Source organism: Elgaria multicarinata, chromosome 1, assembly GCF_023053635.1.
Source record: "Elgaria multicarinata webbii isolate HBS135686 ecotype San Diego chromosome 1, rElgMul1.1.pri, whole genome shotgun sequence".
NCBI lineage: Eukaryota > Metazoa > Chordata > Lepidosauria > Squamata > Anguidae > Elgaria > Elgaria multicarinata.
The window spans coordinates 847,712-864,408 of NC_086171.1; the positions used below are offsets into that span (position 1 = coordinate 847,712).

Here is a 16,697-nt window from a genome sequence, read left to right on the forward strand (position 1 = left end):
GTGAGGGGCCCCCCTCTGGGCCAACGGGGCCCGGCCCGGCTTCGCACTGGGGGCGGGGGATGGGGTGCTCAGGGGCTCAGCGCCACCTGCGTCCTCCTGGCTCCGAGCTGGGTCGAGGGCCCGATCCTGCGTGCGTGCATGCGTGCGTGCGGGGGGGGGAGGCTCGGTGCGAGGACGGGGGGAGGAAGGAGGGGGTCCGCGGCTGGGCCGGGCCGGGCTGGCTCCCTCCGTGCGAGGCTCGCTCTCCTTCGCTCTCTCTCGCTCGCTCGCTCGCTCTCCCCCCGCCCCTTCCTGGCCACGCCCCCTCCGCGCGCGGGGCATTGTGGGCGGCCGTCGTCGGTTCCAACATGGCGGCGGGGCCGTAGCGGGCTGAAGGGTTGCCTTGAGGAGGGGGAGAGCGAGCGCGGGATCGCCGCCCCTCGTCATGTTGGCGCGGCTGCTGCTGCTGCGGCCGGGGCTGGGCGGAGGGCGAGGCTGCTGCTGCGGCCCTTTGCCCCGGGCGGCCAGGAACCGGCCCCCGCAGGCCTTGCTCGTTGCCAGGTAACCGTCGCCCTCGCGGGGCACGCCGGGAACATGGTTTTCGTCCTCATGCTGAACTCCACCCCCCCCGCGCGACGCATCATGGTCGCTGTAGTCCACGCGCGGAGCAGGCTGGGAGCCGGGTCCTTGGCCAGCGGCCTTAGTCTGGCGCCTCCTGCGCGGAGCCTGCTGGGAAGGGGAGTCCGCCGGCCTGGGCGGGGTCTGCGCGTGCGCGCTCCGGCGCGGGGAGGGCTCTGGGAAGTGCGGCCCCTGAGCCGGCTGCCCCTGGGATCTCGCGCGTGCCCAGGAAGGGGGAGACGCGGGTCCTCTGCGCGTGTGGGAAGGGGGCGATGCTCGGGGGGCCCCACTTAGGCCGTGCGCCTGCGGGGGTCCATCCAGGCCAGGGCCCAGCCGCCTGCGGGGCCCCTCTCTGGGCCCGTGGGCGAGCAGGCGCTTCGCTCAGCCGAAGAGCATCAGACGGGCCCTGAGGCTGGACCGGGCCCAAGTGGGCCCCTCTCGGCCAGTGGGCAGCCCTCGGCCAGGGACGAACAGAGCAGGACACTGCCGCAACGGCACCCTCACGCCCATGTTCCCCAGCAACGGGTGCACACAGGCTGACTGCCTCGAGTAGTGGAAGTAGCACACAGCCATCCGGGCTAGCGGCCACTGATCGCCTCCTCCTCCAGGAATTGATCCAGCCCCCTTTTCAAGCCATCCCAATGGGTGGCCACCACTACAACCTGTGGCAGTGAGTTCCATAGTTCAACCATGCGCTGTGTGAATAAGTCCTCCTTTTATCTGTCCTGGATCTCCCACCAATCAGCTTCATGGGATACGACCCCGTTGGGTTCCAGTATTTTGAGAGAGGGAGAAAAACCCCTCCCCAGCCACATTCTCCACACCAGGCATAAGTTTGTCCACCTCTGTCATGTCTTCCCTGAGCCTCCTTTTTTCCAAGCTAAACAATCCCAGCTGTTGTCACCTTCCCTCCTAGGGGAGATGCTCCAGCCCCTTCATCATTTGAGTTGCCCTTTTCTGCACTTTTTCATTAGGTTGTGCATCCAGGGCATTAAAAAACATATTTTATTGAATAGTCATAAAGGACATATTTTGTATTCATTTATTTATTAAATACTGTAGATGCTGCTGCCCTGCTCCACATTCCGCTTGCCTGACTGCAGGAGGGCCGTTGCAGGTGGTGGTGGTGGTGGGGGGAATGAGAAGACGCTCCTCAAGCCCCAGCATGGGTGGGGCTTTGTGGTGACACTGGCCGGAGGGGGGCTTAGGAGGCAGTATTAGCCTTCAGGGTGGGTGGGGCTTCTCCTGGCCTCTTTGAAGCGCGGCTCCTGGCAGACAGGCCCCCAGCAGAGTGATTTCTTTTCACTCCTGCTGCTGGGAGCAATGGTGGTCTCTCCGAGGCAGTGGTTCTTCAGCATGGCGGTGGAGAAGCTGGAGGGCCGTTTTTGCTGTGTGCAGATCTCCCTCTGGATGTTTATTCAAGGGCTCCCTCAATTCCGTGCTTATTGCTTGAGACATTAGGGTGTGTCTGGGCCCACCCTTGCACATGCCTGTGTTGCTCAGTGCCTGCTTAGCGATGTGGCCCCTGCGAGGAATCTTCCCCTCCTCCCACCCCAGGAGGTGGCGTCGGGCCCTGCCTCTCTCTCTCTCCCCCCCTGCATAGAATCAGAACAGCAGAGTCGGAAGGGGCCTACAAGGCCATCGAGTCCAACCCCCTGCTCAATGCAGGAATCCACCCTAAAGCATCCCTGACAGAGGGCTGTCCGGCTGCCTCTGGAAGGCCTCTAGGGTGGGAGAGCCCACCACCTCCCTAGGTCACTGGTTCCATTGTCGGATTGCTCTAACAAGAAATTTCCTCGAAGAGCTTTCCATAGAGACGCTCATCCATCCCGCAAGCCCTTGTTGCCTCTGGGGGGGGGGGTGGTTTCTTTTTCTTTCCTTTAAATCATTTCTAATCTCCTATTTGGGACGTGGTTTTTACTTGCTGCTGTCAGTTTGATTTATTGCGATGAGGACAATGGTTTAATGTTTTACTGTTTTTAATTTTGCAAGAAAAGTGGGGCAAAATAATAAATGAAATTACACCTGACTGCTGGAGAGAAGGATTCGAAAACCTTCCTCCTCACCACAGTTCTCTGCTTTTACACGGCCGTGATGCTGCCGGGGGTGGGGTGGGGTGTTCCTTGGGGCTGGAGGGCCACGCTTTCCTGCCAGGGGCCGTGTGCCGGCCCTCCCCTGCTGCCCTTTTCCTCCTCTCCTCGCAGGTCCTCGGGCAGCCATGCCAGGCTCTCCTGCTTGCTCCGGGCTCCCAGCCACCTGGCCAAGTTCTCCCCGGCGGTGCTGCTGCTCCTGCCCCGCTGCAGCCTCCTCCCACTGGGCCGGGTTGCCGCCCTGTTGGCAGGCCCGGCGTTGGTGGGACTGGGGACCGGCTTCTGCCGCCAAGTCTTCTGCCAGGAGGCCCGGAAGGTTGAGGTGGTCTGCATCCCCCCGCCCGAGGAGAAGGAGCCCGACTTCGACTGGGCCCTGTTCTGGAAGTTCCTGCGTCCACAGATGCTGGCGCTGGCAGCGGCAGTCCTGGTGAGAGCCCCCTCCCCTCCTCCTGCAGTCGTGTCCCTTGCAAATGATGGGGAGGAGTGGAGCGAATACAACATATCCAGGGGCGTGGGGGTGTGCGCGCGCACCCATGCTCAGGCAGGCAAGCGCACCTGCGCAAAGATGGGCAAAGTCGGAAGGGCTGTAATGTGGGAAGGTTAAAAGAACCCCAGGTGGGAACGAAGCAACGTGCTGTTTCTGAACCCAGCTGGCCTCCTTCGCCCACCCCCCGAGTGCTGCTCCCTTTTGAGCGGTCCGTCTGTCTCCCTCCAGTTTGCACTGGGAGCCGCACTCCTCAACGTTCAGATCCCGTTGCTCCTGGGCAAGATGGTGAACGTGGTGGCGCAGCATATGCGTGTGGGGGACTACCTGCGTGTGGTGCGTGAACCTGCCATGCGCCTCTTGGGCATCTATGGCCTCCAGGTTGGTGTGTGCTTTGCAGGGGGGGGGGGAAGGCTCTCATTCTGGGCACCTGTTTAGCCCAGGATCAGAATGGAGGTGGGGTCTGCTGGGTGAAGTGGGGGAGGGATGCTCTGTCCTGGAGGAGGGATGGGGATGGGGCGCGTGGCTGGCGGGCCTGTCTGATGGCCTGTCTTTCTCCAGGGGTTGATGACCTTTGGATACATCCTGCTGCTCTCGTGGATTGGGGAGAAAGTGGCTAACCATATGCGCAAGGAGCTTTTTGCCTCCTTTCTCAGGTAACTCACCTGGGAGTGGCAGCGAGCAAAGGAGGAAGCCGCATCCCTATGCTTACCTGGGGTGTGCCTTGCTGCAGTCGAAGGGGGAAACAGTGGAAGGACTTGAAAGAGGTCCTAGTGTGCGTGGGGGGGGGGAGGGGAGATGAGTTGTCCGCAGTAGAAGCGGAGGCACTCTAAAGAACCACAACTGTGAGCTCTCTGCTTTTCTGCCAGCTACGAGAGTACCCTAAACCATCAACTTATTCAACCGACACTGCAGTAAATTTAGTTAATCTACAAAAGTGTACGTCAGGCTTTGCCTGTTGAGAAATGGGGTCCAGGGGAATTTGCAAGGCAAGCAACATGGTGGGAAACATATCTCCCCTTCCCACATTTCTAGATGCTGTAAAAATAGCTGTTCTTGGTGGCAGGACCGCCTCCCTCTTGACAAGCCAGCTGTTGGGGAGGAGAGAGGGGGGCTGTTGCCCCGGGGGGGGGCTGCATTTTGCCTTCCGAGCTACAGGCTCACTGGCGTCGAAACCGGCTGTCCAGGGAGAGGCTGGCTGGTCCAGCCGAGGACTGCGAGTGGCAATAGTAACAGCCCGTCTTGCCATCCTCTTCCCACCAAAGGCAGGAAGTGGCCTTCTTTGACGCAAACCAGACGGGGCAGCTGGTGAATCGCCTGACAGCAGACATCCAGGAATTCAAGTCCTCCTTCAAGCTGGTCATCTCTCAGGTGGGGCCCTGGCTGGTTGAAGGCTGCGTGTTGGAGGGAGAGTGCTTGTTTTCAGGCGAGACTGCTGTGGGGCCGGGGGGTGGGGGGCAGCCCCTTCCCACTCCTGAACAGTGAGCATCTTTCTCTCTCCCTCTCTCTCCTGCTCCAGGGCCTACGCAGCCTCACCCAGACAGTGGGCTGCTTTGTGTCTCTCTACATGATCTCGCCCAAGTTGACAGGGCTGCTGGTGGTGGTGATGCCATTCCTGGTGGGAATCGGGGCCTTCATCGGCACCTCCCTGCGCAAGCTTTCACGCAAAGCCCAAGAACAAGTAAGTGAGCCCTGTGCCCTGAATTCTGCAATCCGGATAAATTCCACAGGTGCGTCCTTAGGAGACGTTTGGTTTTGGCGGGGTGGGGCAGCGTGACATGGGGCGCTGAAGCCCCACGCATGATTCTAGGTCTGCAGGTGAATGTCTTCATTCTCCATAGCAGCTAACCAGGTAGATTTTGCTCTACCAAGTGACTTCCTCGGTTCACTCCTGCCCACGGTTCTGAGGGGATGAACTGCAGTGGACTGACCGGCTGATTTCCTTTTCCTCCTCCAAGGACCCCCAGGGTTGCATTTCATGGGTGGGGGGATCCCAACAGGAGAGAGTTCTGACTTCCCCGGGTCAGCAAATCCTTCCCTTCTCCAAGGGTCATAACATGCTCTGCCTCCCCCCCCCCCCCGGCCTCCGCATTACCATTTTCCTTCCTTTAATAAACAAAACGAAAACCACAGTGTCTTTTTTTTGTTATTTACTGTGGCTTTTCAGTCCAGCGCATCTGTCTGGAGCTGATGCTCCATGTTGGCTCAGGCAGCTACAACACTCAGTCAGCCCTGTGGTGATGGAGTGATTGATAGTTGGTATTTCTGGCAGTTCTATGCTGCCTTACCTGCTAAAAAGCCATCAAGGTGGCGTGCAATACTTTAAGACCATAAAACGAGAGTGTTAAAAGTGGTAAAAACGTTGCAACTCCTCTTGTGGGTGTAGGTGGCCAAGGCCACGGCCGTGGCAGAAGAGGCTCTGGGCAACGTCCGGACAGTGCGGGCCTTTGCCATGGAAACCAAAGAGATCCAGTGAGTACCCCAGAGGGGCGCTCCGGGGTCCTCCCTCTTCGGGGGGATGTTGCCGTCTCCCGCGTGGCCACTTCCTCCACGTGCCCAGCGTAGGACCGCCCCAGAGGGACCCCCTCACTGCCCCAAGGGGTGTCGAGCCGCTGGTTGCTTCCTTTGCACGAAGGGACCCTTGGCGTGTGTAGGGGCGTAGTTCTCCCCCATGGTGCACTCTTCGTTCTCGGGTCTTCCCCTGCCTTGGCTGTCTAATGTGGATGATCAGTCCTTTGGGCAGGGCTCCTCTGCCTCTCGTTTGCACACCATGGAATGCAACGCTAGCGCTGAAGAGGTCAGCCTTTCCCAGATGTGTTGGACCCAGTATGGCTGGCTGGTGGATGCTGGGAGTCGTAGTCCAACACATCCGGAGGTCACCAGGCTGGGGAACGCTGAAATAAGTGTTGTAGCTGACCACCTGCTCTCCTCCTCTTTTCCTCGCAGACAATATTCAGCTGAGGTTGATCACTCCAGCCACCTCAACATGAGCCTGGGGGTGGGCATTGCCGTCTTCCAGGGGCTCTCCAACGTGGCCCTGAACTGTGAGTGAAAGCCCTTGGAGCTATGCTGGCTCCTGGGGAGCCTCTTTCTCCCTGCCTCCCACCCGGGAACCGCCTCCCCCCTTCTGTCTGCGGGCTCTGTAATTATTTGCTGTGTTTTTAAACTGCCCAATAGCCAAAGTTCTGTAGGTGCTGTACAATGCGTTAAAACAAAGAATAAAAACAGCGCGGCATACAACCGGGACAAACCAGCTGCAAAGAACAAAGCCGGGCCAGCACATAAAGCCACATTAAAACTAGTGGCAGAGGAAAGCGCCGTACCTGGGCGTACGGATGCCGGCCCTTCCGGAGGGGGCCTGGCTGTCCAGTTGCCTTGGACTTGGCGGTAGGCCCCACGTGGAGGCGGCTTCCTCTGGCCTGGCGTCCCGTGGTGCTGTTGGAACGGAGACCTCCGGGGAGCACAGCTGACGGCCCCAACCGCGTACAGCGCTGGTCGCTGCGGAGCCCTCTTCAGCAAGAAGCCCAGGAACTAGGAGCGGAGCCGGCCATGAGCCATGTGTGGCCAGCAAGACGTTCCGACGGGCGATGTCAATTGGCAGAGAGGCAGCTGAGGGGAACCTGCCTCCTGGACACCCCGGGCTGTTGCCTGGGTGGCTCAGGGTGGCCTTCAGAGGCTCTGAGCCCAGCCTGCCGGTGGCTCTAGCGGGTGTCCATTTTGGAAGCCAGCATCTGCGGCCTCAGCCCTTCCTCTCGCTTTGCACGTGTTTCTGGCATTTGTGCTTTGGCTTCAGACGCGCTCAGCACCTGCTTAAGACCCCAGGGGTGGCGGGGGTGTGTGCTAAATGAACGGTTGCCCTGTCCTCTCTGGGGAGCGTGTGATTGCTGGGAGGGGGCGCGCTTTAGCCTGAGAATGTTCTGCCCTGTACAGTACATACAAGCAGTACATAGAGGCTCCAGCCCTCGTTTTCACAAGGTTTCCCTGACGCGCCCCCACCTCTCATTCTGCCACCTTGTTTTCTCCCCCAGGTATTGTGCTGGGCACCATTTTTGTCGGTGGCTCCCTCATGGCTGGGTCAGAGATGACACCGGGAGACCTCATGTCCTTCTTGGTTTCCTCACAGACCGTGCAAAGGTAGGGCCCCAGGAGCCTCCCCCCTCCCCTCCCCTCCCCTCCCCTCCCCTCCCCAGTGGCTGATCCCAGAGCCCTCGCCCTGACTGACTCTCTGCTCGTGTTTCTCTAGGTCTTTGGCCAGCATGTCTATCCTGTTTGGGCAGGTACGTGCGGTGGGCGGTGGGGTGGGGCTCCTTCTTCCCTCCACGATAACAAACTGGGCGAAGGGATGTCAAAGGTCTGTTGAGCCTGGAGCAGGAGTTCTGGGGGATGAGGCCGAGGTGGGGCGAGGTGTCCTCCGGCACGTGAGCCTGGAGGACCAGCGCCCGTCTTTTGCAGGGGCGGGACTGGGCTTTCCGGGAGACTCTTCTCACAGCCGGTGGCGGTTGACCCCCTCCAGGTGCTGCGGGGCATGAGCGCTGGGGCCCGTGTCTTTGAGTTCATGACTCCCTCGCCAGACACCCCTGTATGCGAGAGAGAGGAGCTTGCCTGCAGCCTGCTAAGTGGCCGCATTGAATTCCAGGACGTCTGCTTCAGGTGAGGCCCTGCGGCTGGCGGAAGGGGTGATGGCATTGTCCCTGCGTTATCCAGCTCATTGCTGCAGCCGTTGAAACTCCTGGCTTGCTATATTTTTCCCGATGAAGGGGAGCTGCTCTGGATGGTGCACCCTTCGCCAGAGAGGAAGTGCCACAGCCGTGCGGAAGGGCGCTCTCTGCACGCAGTGCAGCCCCGGCCCGTTTTGCTCTGCTTCCTGCCCACGCCATAGAATCATAGAATCGCAGAGCTGGAAGGGGCCTACAAGGCCATCGAGTCCAAACCCCCGCTCAATGCAGGAATCCACCCTAAAGCATCCCTGACAGAGGGCTGTCCATCTGAGGGTCCCTCTGGGTTGCCCTGATAAAGCCTTCCTACGATGGCTCGTGCCCCAGGCCTCGCCCCCACTCCGGATCCTTAAACACTAGCGGGCAAAATGAGCCAGTCTCTGGGCTAGCCAGGCTGTAGGGCAGGGCCTCCCCAAGGCCTGACCTCTTCCTTCTGCTGCCAGTTACCCCACACGGCCGGGCTACCAGGTGCTGCGAGACTTCAGCCTCACCATCCCCGCTAACAAGACGGTGGCTATCGTGGGACAGTCTGGTGGAGGTAAGTCTCTCTCTCTCTCTTTCTCCCTCTCGGCTTTGACTCCGCAGGGTCTTCAAAGTGTTGGGACCTCCCCACCTGGTCTGGTGCAGCAGCATGCATCTGAGCATGACCAGCGGCACGCGTCTGCGTATCTCAGCCTGCTGAGTCCTGAAACAGTGCGGCTGCTGCAGGCAGTCTAAAATGAAGTTGACTATTTGGGCAGATAATCATAGTGTTATTGGGAAGTGCTTTAGGCATGAATTGATTTAGCCAGTTCCAGGTCCTCATAGAATCATAGAATAGTAGAGTTGGAAGGGGCCTACAAGGCCATCGAGTCCAACCCTGTGCTCAGTGCAGTAATCCACCCTAAAGCATCCCTGACAGAGGGTTGTCCAGCTGCCTCTTGAAGGCCTCTAGGGTGGGAGAGCCCACCACCTCCCTAGGTCATTGGTTCCATTGTCGTACCGCTCTAACAGTCAGGAAGTTCTTCCTTCTGTCCAGCCGGAATCTGGCTTCCTTTAACTTGAGCCCGTTACTCCGCGTCCTGCACTCTGGGAGGATCGAGCAGAAATCCTGGCCCTCCTCTGTGTGACAACCTCTGAAGTATTTGAAGTATTTGAAGAGGGAAGCACTCCTGGGCCTCCCGCTGCCCCCTGCCCTTCTCCACCCACCACCCCTTTGCGTCGCTTGTGAACGTGACGTGTGTCCGGCCTGCGCTTCCGCCTGCGCAGGCCGGCGTGCTGAAGGAGCGCCCTCTGCTCCCCTTGGCTTCTCTCGCCTGCACAGGGAAGTCCACGGTGGCAGCCCTCTTGGAGCGGTTCTACGAGCCCACGAAGGGGGCGATATTCCTGGACGGGCGCGATATCTGCACTCTGGACTCCACTTGGCTCCGTGGGGAGATACTTGGCTTCATTAACCAGGTGAGGAGAAGGGGAGTCAAGGACGGGACGAGATCAAGCAGTTGCCTGCAGAAGGCTGAAACAGGTGGGGCTGTTTAGGGGACTTAAAAAAAGGTGCCGGGGGTGGAGAGACAGAAGGGGGGTGTGCAATTCTGAATGGCGAGAGGACGTGTCGCTCTCTTCTGCCTAAAGCGCTAGAACAACGTGGTCCAGTGAAACTGATTAGTAGCAGGTGCAGAACTGAAAAAAAGGAAGATATTCTTGGGGGGGGGGGAACGTGCAGTTGACACCTTGAATTAACTGGTGCAGATGGTTGGTCTATCTGTGACTATTTGCTGCGAAAGCTGGAAAAGGACACCCACCCACCCCGCTCAGCAGCAGTGGACACACACACACCCTGGTAACGGGGGTGCTGGGAATGGCTCCCCTCTCTCCCGCCTGCTGCTTGTGGACTCTCGGGACCCACCGGGTTGTTGATGCTCATCAGAGACGGAGCGTTGGGCCACGTCAGCTGTTGGTCTCATCCACCAGCAAGGCAGTGCTGGTGTTCTTATGGCCGATGTTTCAGGCCAGCATGAGAACAAGAGTTTGCTTCCCCTGGGAGAGGAATGAAGGGGCTGCAGGGTTGGTGAGCCGGCAGCAACAGCCATGGCGGGAGCTACTTCCCTTGCCTTCGATCTCCTTCCCGGCTCTGAAGCTCCCCCCCTGCTCCTTCTCCTCCCCCCACACCAGGAACCGGTGCTGTTCAGCACAACCATCATGGAGAACATCCGCTTCGGCAAGCCCTGTGCCTCCGATGCTGAGATCTACGCTGCTGCTCGCCTGGCCAATGCTGATGAGTTTATCCGCAGCTTTCCCGATGGCTACAACACCGTCGTGGGTGAGTTAGGGTGGAGCAGGGGCACGTGCCTCTGGGTGGGCCCCCGGGGCGATAAGGAAGTGTCCTCGGAGTCAGAGCAGAGACTCCGTTTCAGCCTCCTTGAAAAACCCAGTCGCCTCCCGTGGTCTGTGCCCCCACCCGCCCCGCCCCTCCTTTCCCTGGAACTCCGGTGCGCCAGTTCTCCCACAGTCATGGCAGAAGGTCGGTTTTGCACTGCTTTATCCTTCGCATCTGTTTATCAACCCCGGATATGTTTTTTTTAGGTGTAGCTGATAGCTCAAAGTTGTATTTAGGTGTACGTTGTCTTTGTGTATACGGTCTGCTGTACGTTTTTATGGTTTTAAATTTTGTATATTGTTTTTAATGTTTTAATATTTTGTAAAATGCCCAGAGAGCTTCACCTGTGGGGCGGTATAGAAATAATGCAATGTTTTTTTGAAAATTCAATAATTTTATATTGCAACATTATTTATAAACCTTCTAACTTGCATCCTCAGGATAACAAGAGATCTGGAGCTATTTTGTGCAAGTTATGTTCATCCAAATAATACATGTAAATTTTTGGCTGCCGAATTTAAGAGTTTCCTGTGCCTCTTGGCCATGAGTGTTTCTTACGATGCTACAATATGCTATAAGGCAGCGTTCTCCCAACCTGGTGCCCTCTGTCTGTTTTGGGCTACAGCTCCCAGGCGGCACTTTCACGGCCGTTGACTGTACTGGTTGGGGCTGATCACACTTGAATTCCAAAACCTCTGGAAGGCACCAGGAAAAGCCCTGGGAAAAAATGGAAGAAAAGTTCCCTCCACGAAAAATTGGATTATGAAGTACTTTCATAATTAAAAAGTTTAAGACAAGATGTTCATACGTTGCTACCGTTCCTTTACTCCCGCAAAATGATTTCTAAAAGCTATGTAATAGCAAGACTTATATGGGAAGACTAGAGATGTAGACGTTCAGAAAATGTAAACCAGTACCTCACGTGAGGTACTGGTTCCTCTCTATTCGGCCCTGGTTAAGCCTCATCTAGAGTATTGCGTCTGATCAAATTTGCAGATGATCAAATTTGCAGATGACACCAAATTGGGTGGGATAGCGAATACCCTGGAAGACAGAAACAAACTTCAAAGTGATCTTGATAGGCTGGAGTGCTGGGCTGAAAACAACAGAATGAAATTTAATAGGGATAAATGCCAAGTTCTACATTTAGGGAATAGAAACCAAATGCAGAGTTACAAGATGGGGGACACTTGGCTCAGCAATACTACAAATGAGAAAGATCTTGGAATTGTTGTCGATCACAAGCTGAATATGAGCCAACAGTGCGATATGGCTGCAAGAAAGGCAAATGCTATTTTGGGCTGCATTAATAGAAGTATAGCTTCCAAATCACGGGAGGTACTGGTTCCTCTCTATTCGGCCCTGGTTAGGCCTCATCTAGAGTATTGCGTCCAGTTCTGGGCTCCACAATTCAAGAAGGACGCAGACAAGCTGGAGCGTGTTCAGAAGAGGGCAACCAGGATGATCAGAGGTCTAGAAACAAAGCCCTATGAAGAGAGACTGAAAGAACTGGGCATGTTTAGCCTGGAGAAGAGAAGATTGAGGGGAGACATGATAGCACTCTTCAAATACTTAAAAGGTTGTCACACAGAGGAGGGCCAGGATCTCTTCTCGATCCTCCCAGAGTGCAGGACACGGAATAACGGGCTCAAGTTAAAGGAAGCCAGATTCCGGCTGGACATCAGGAAAAACTTCCTGACTGTTAGAGCAGTGCGACAGTGGAATCAGCTACCTAGGGAGGTTGTGGGCTCTCCCACACTAGAGGCATTCAAGAGGCAGCTGGACAACCATCTGTCAGGGATGCTTTAGGGTGGATTCCTGCATTGAGCAGGGGGTTGGACTCGATGGCCTTGTAGGCCCCTTCCAACTCTGCTATTCTATGATTCTATGATTCTATCAGAAAAAACTTCCTGACTGTTAGAGCAGTATGACAATGGAATCAGTTACCTAGGGAGGTTGTGGGCTCTCCCACACTAGAGGCCTTCAAGAGGGGCAGCTGGACAACCATCTGTCAGGGATGCTTTAGGGTGGATTCCTGCATTGAGCAGGGGATTGGACTCAATGGCCTTGTAGGCCCCTTCCAACTTTGCTATTCTATGATTCTATGATTCTGTGTTAGAGACACCCTCTCTGTAGGGTCCCAAGCACTGCCGTTTCGTCTATTCCTTATTAAAATCAGTGCTGTAGCGAATCTTTTACTTAGAGTCAGAGATGCTCCACATCGTGCCTCAGTTTCCCAACATGTGACTGGAGTCACCCACCATATTGAAACATGGTGATAGATGCTGCATCAGTCAGTGCCATGCCGTTTTAAAATTCAGCTTGAGCACCATTTTTGGTGCAAAGGCAGGAATTAACTAAATGAATAAATAACACATGTGAGAGAAACACTGTAGGTTTCTCTCCTGCCGCTGGACGCCACATGTGATGGAATAACGGTGTGTGTTATTCCACCTATGTTTCTTTTTTTAAACACACACACACACACGGATAGCGAGGCTTGAGTCTATGGAACCCACTGCCCACAGTTTTTAATAATGTTCTAAATTAGGCATCACCATTATAAAAACTTTAACCACTGCCACCAAAATAAGTCCGGTGTACCTAAAAGAAACTCAGCTTGGCCCCTGTGGTGTAGGCATGGGATTGATGCCACCACTAGGGACCACCTTTCATAATGAACAAAAATGAAGATGTTCGCGGTGAAATATTTACAACAGGGAATGAAACATCATTCTTGTTATTGAGTTTATATGCGTTGAGATTGCTAAAATTAAATATGCTTGGTTTTCATTCCTAATAGGTGAAGGAGTCCTTCCCCAACTAGATCAGGTCTCAATTGCTTTTCCTTCAGACCAGATTTCCCTACTCTCCAAACCTAAGCAGTCCCTTATAAACAGGAACAAATACTGAGCGTTAATCTTCCTCTGCCTCCAGTTCTTCCTGCTTTTGGCTTCTGGGATGATCCAGATGTTTCAGGGACAATTTACTGAAGTTTCTCCTGTTCAGACTTCTAGTAGTAACCTAAAATGTATTATTAAACTATGTTTGCTCATACAATTATCATGTTAGGTATATTAAATGTAAAAGTACAGCTTAATCAGACAACTGTTGCAAATTTACATTTTTACTTTTAAATATCTGCTCTCCCCCCACCCACCCCAAAAAACTAGGGGGGAGAAGTGTCTTTTTCCATGGCTTTGAAATGTTGCATCTCCAGCACTGGGTTGAGGAAGGCTGATGTATGCTGAAGAGGGGACACCCTAATTCAAGGAGCAGGGGGTTGGACTCGATGGCCTTTTAAGCCCCTTCCAAGTCTACTATTCTATGATTCTATGAGAGCAGGTGCGTCAACGGGCAACTCCATTAGCTCCTGGCTGGCCTGTCTCACCTCTTCCTGTGGAATGAGTTGCCTCCCCCTCTCCTGACCTCTGTGCCCTCTCCTCCCAGGTGAACGTGGAGTGACCTTGTCTGGAGGACAGAAGCAACGGGTGGCCATCGCCCGGGCCCTCATCAAGAATCCCAAGGTGCTGATCTTGGACGAGGCCACGAGTGCGCTGGACGCCGAGTCTGAGCACGTGGTGCAAGAAGCATTGGACCGGGCGGTGGCTGGCCGCACTGTGCTGGTCATTGCCCACCGCCTCAGCACCGTGAAGGATGCCAACCTCATCGTGGTGCTGTCAAAGGGGCGTGTGGCAGAGGTGAGGAAGAGAGGATGGAGGGGAGACATGAGAGCACTCTTCAAATACCTAAAAGGTTGTCACACAGAGGAGGGCCAGGATCTCTTCTCGATCCTCCCAGCGTGCAGGACACGGAATAACGGGCTCAAGTGACAGGAAGCCAGATTCCGGCTGGACATCAGGAAAAACTTCCTGACTGTTAGAGCAGTACGACAATGGAACCAGTTCCCTAGGGAGGTTGTGGGCTCTCCCACACTAGAGGCCTTCAAGAGGCAGCTGGACAAGCATCTGTCAGGGATGCCTTAGGGTGGATTCCTGCATTGAGCAGGGGGTTGGACTCGATGGCCTTGTAGGCCCCTTCCAGCTCTGCTATTCTAGGATTTCTCTGAAGGTGCAGTCTTGGGACACACACACACACCATGCAACAGAGCGGATAGAAAATACAGTTAAGATGAAGTCCAGGGAAGAGCAGAGTGGGGCTGCAAGCGGGGGCTTGGTCCACAGGGGGGCTCTGAGAGGGGTGGAGTGCAGGTGAAGCTGTCATTTCGAGGAGAGAACAGAACAGCCACAAGCTCTGGCCCCCTCTCTCCACAGGCCGGGGCAAGGGAGCCTCCCTGCCTGAACCCCCTTGGCTGCCCCACATGTATTGTTTGTTTTGAGTTACTTCTACCCCACTTACTAGGGCAAGCCCTCAGAAGGCAGCTCATAGTAAACTGAAATTTAAAAAAGCTCAGCAGAAGGAGCTCTAAAAATTGCTTGGTGATTAAGGTTTAAACAGAAGAAAAGTTCTGTACCTGATAAAGACGTAAAGTGATGAAATGGCAGATGAGACTCAAGGCAAAGAAATTCAACCCATTTATAAGTAAACAGAGCCCAAATGTTCTGGCTTCAGGTATGCAAACACAACCTGGGAAAAACAGTTGCCACTAATTTTCTCCTGCCATTGCTATAGAAGTCGTACGTACAAAAGAGCCGTTCCACTGCTGTTTCAGTCATCAGCCAGTCCTGGGCTCTCCGGGATCATGGTTAACCAGCCAACGGATGTTGTGGCTGAGCATGGTGGAAGTTCCAGTCCAGCGCCTCTGAAGGGCACCAGGTTGGGGAAGGCTGCCCGGCATCTTCTGGGAGCAGGCCCCAGGCACTCCTGGGGCCTTGCCGGCTTCCCTCTCCACTGGGCTTACAGATTTCGCCCTCTGCTGGTTTCACGGCCCTTTCTGATGCCTGGATCTCATCAGGCAGGGCTCCTGCCACTTCACTCCTGCTCCAGACCTTTGGCCAGGCTGGCCTAGGACTTTCTCCTTTCACAGGCAGCAGATGGGGACGGACGGACCGTTCCCAGTCCTGCTAATTGAATGTTACCCTTGATCAGCAGATGGGTGTAGATAGATATACATAGATGGCTACAAAAAGTAAGAAATTGCCCAGAGGGAAGCCAAAAGGTTGTTACCAAATGCAAGATGTACATACAGATGGTCTGCAACTGCTATATATATTGCTTTTGGGCTTTAAAAAGGGCCCCCGTGACAGTTTGACAACCAATAAAAAGAGTGCATTGAAATGAGCCAGAATTAAATGAACAGATCCACAACAGGCAAGATTAAAATGAACAAAAAAACCTTGGTTGAATGAAAGATTCTTGCCCACCCATCTAAAAGACATCGGTTGGAAGACGGCCAGTCTAAACTCCCTTTTCCTTTTGAAGTCCCTTGTAGGACTGCAGGATCCATGCAGCTGTTTTTGTCTCTGGGTTTTTTGAGAAACATTTTTGAGGAGTCAGAAGTAGAGTCAGGACAGATGAAAGGACTTCTTCACAGTGCAGAGTTAAAACTCTGGAATTCCTACCACAGGAGGTGGTGACTGCCACTAGTTTGGATGGCTTTAAAGGGGATTAAATTCATGGCAGAGGCGATCAGTGGCGCTTGTCCTGATGACTGTAGGCTTCCTCCGGTGACGTCACAACGCTGTCCTCCATTTGCGGGACGCTGCTGTCACAGTTGGGCCCTCTGTGGGTGTTTCCCACAGGAGCTGTGTGGCCACTGTGGAAATAGACTGCTGGACTAGGTAGACCCTTGGCCTGTTCCAGCATGGCTCTTCTTCCTTTCTGAAGTACTGGTCTGACTCTTGCATCATGATATTCACATTTCTTCTGTCCTTCCAGGCTGGAACACATGCTGAGCTGCTGCGGAAGGGTGGGATCTACGCAGAGCTGATCCGGCGCCAAACCAAGGACGGCGCCTGAAGTGGGGAGACCTGCCTAATGGCCAGAGAGGAAGTGCTGCTCCCCCGGCCATCCCCTCCTTTGAGTGGGGAGCCTCAGTCTGAATTCGGATGCAGCCCCGCCGGAGTTGGCTTGTATGGGGCAGGGAACAAGACCCAGGGCCCGTTGCCCTGGTGTCTGGAGTTGCGAAGTTCTCCTGCTCAAAATCTGCCTGAGTCCCAACAGTGAAGAGAGCTTTATCTCATTTTAACTTGTGTTTTTTTCAAATACACTGTTTTGTATTTGGCTGGAGTGTCGTGTTGGCTTTATAGTTTAGCCCTGAAGCTTCAGTATTGGGGGGCGGGGGATATTGCTGGATGGTAGAGAGTCATCGAACGCGACAGGGCTGGCTTGTGTCGTTACGGCCACATTTCTATCATTGTCACAGTACTTGCTTAACAACAAAGTAAGAAACAACTAAATTGTCAATGCGATAAAATAAAAGCCGAGTATAAAAGGAGGCAGGTCCATTTAAAAAAGGAGCAAGAAAGGCCAATGCTATTTTGGGCTGCATTAATAGA

General features: G+C 54.9%; 1 protein-coding gene across 1 annotated transcript; it reads left to right on the top strand.

Moving 5' to 3' along the window:
• Nucleotides 1-310: 310 nt before the first annotated feature.
• ABCB8 (ATP binding cassette subfamily B member 8) lies at nt 311-16,423 on the top strand. Its single transcript, XM_063121690.1, has 16 exons — nt 311-540; nt 2,802-3,114; nt 3,403-3,552; nt 3,733-3,827; nt 4,437-4,542; nt 4,691-4,852; nt 5,558-5,643; nt 6,118-6,215; nt 7,200-7,305; nt 7,415-7,448; nt 7,685-7,821; nt 8,330-8,424; nt 9,190-9,323; nt 10,035-10,182; nt 13,690-13,940; nt 16,078-16,423. The coding sequence occupies exons 1-16, from the start codon at nt 425-427 to the stop codon at nt 16,156-16,158; spliced, it is 2,112 nt and encodes a 703-aa protein (XP_062977760.1). The 5' UTR covers nt 311-424; the 3' UTR covers nt 16,159-16,423.
• The last annotated feature ends 274 nt before the right edge of the window (nt 16,424-16,697 follow it).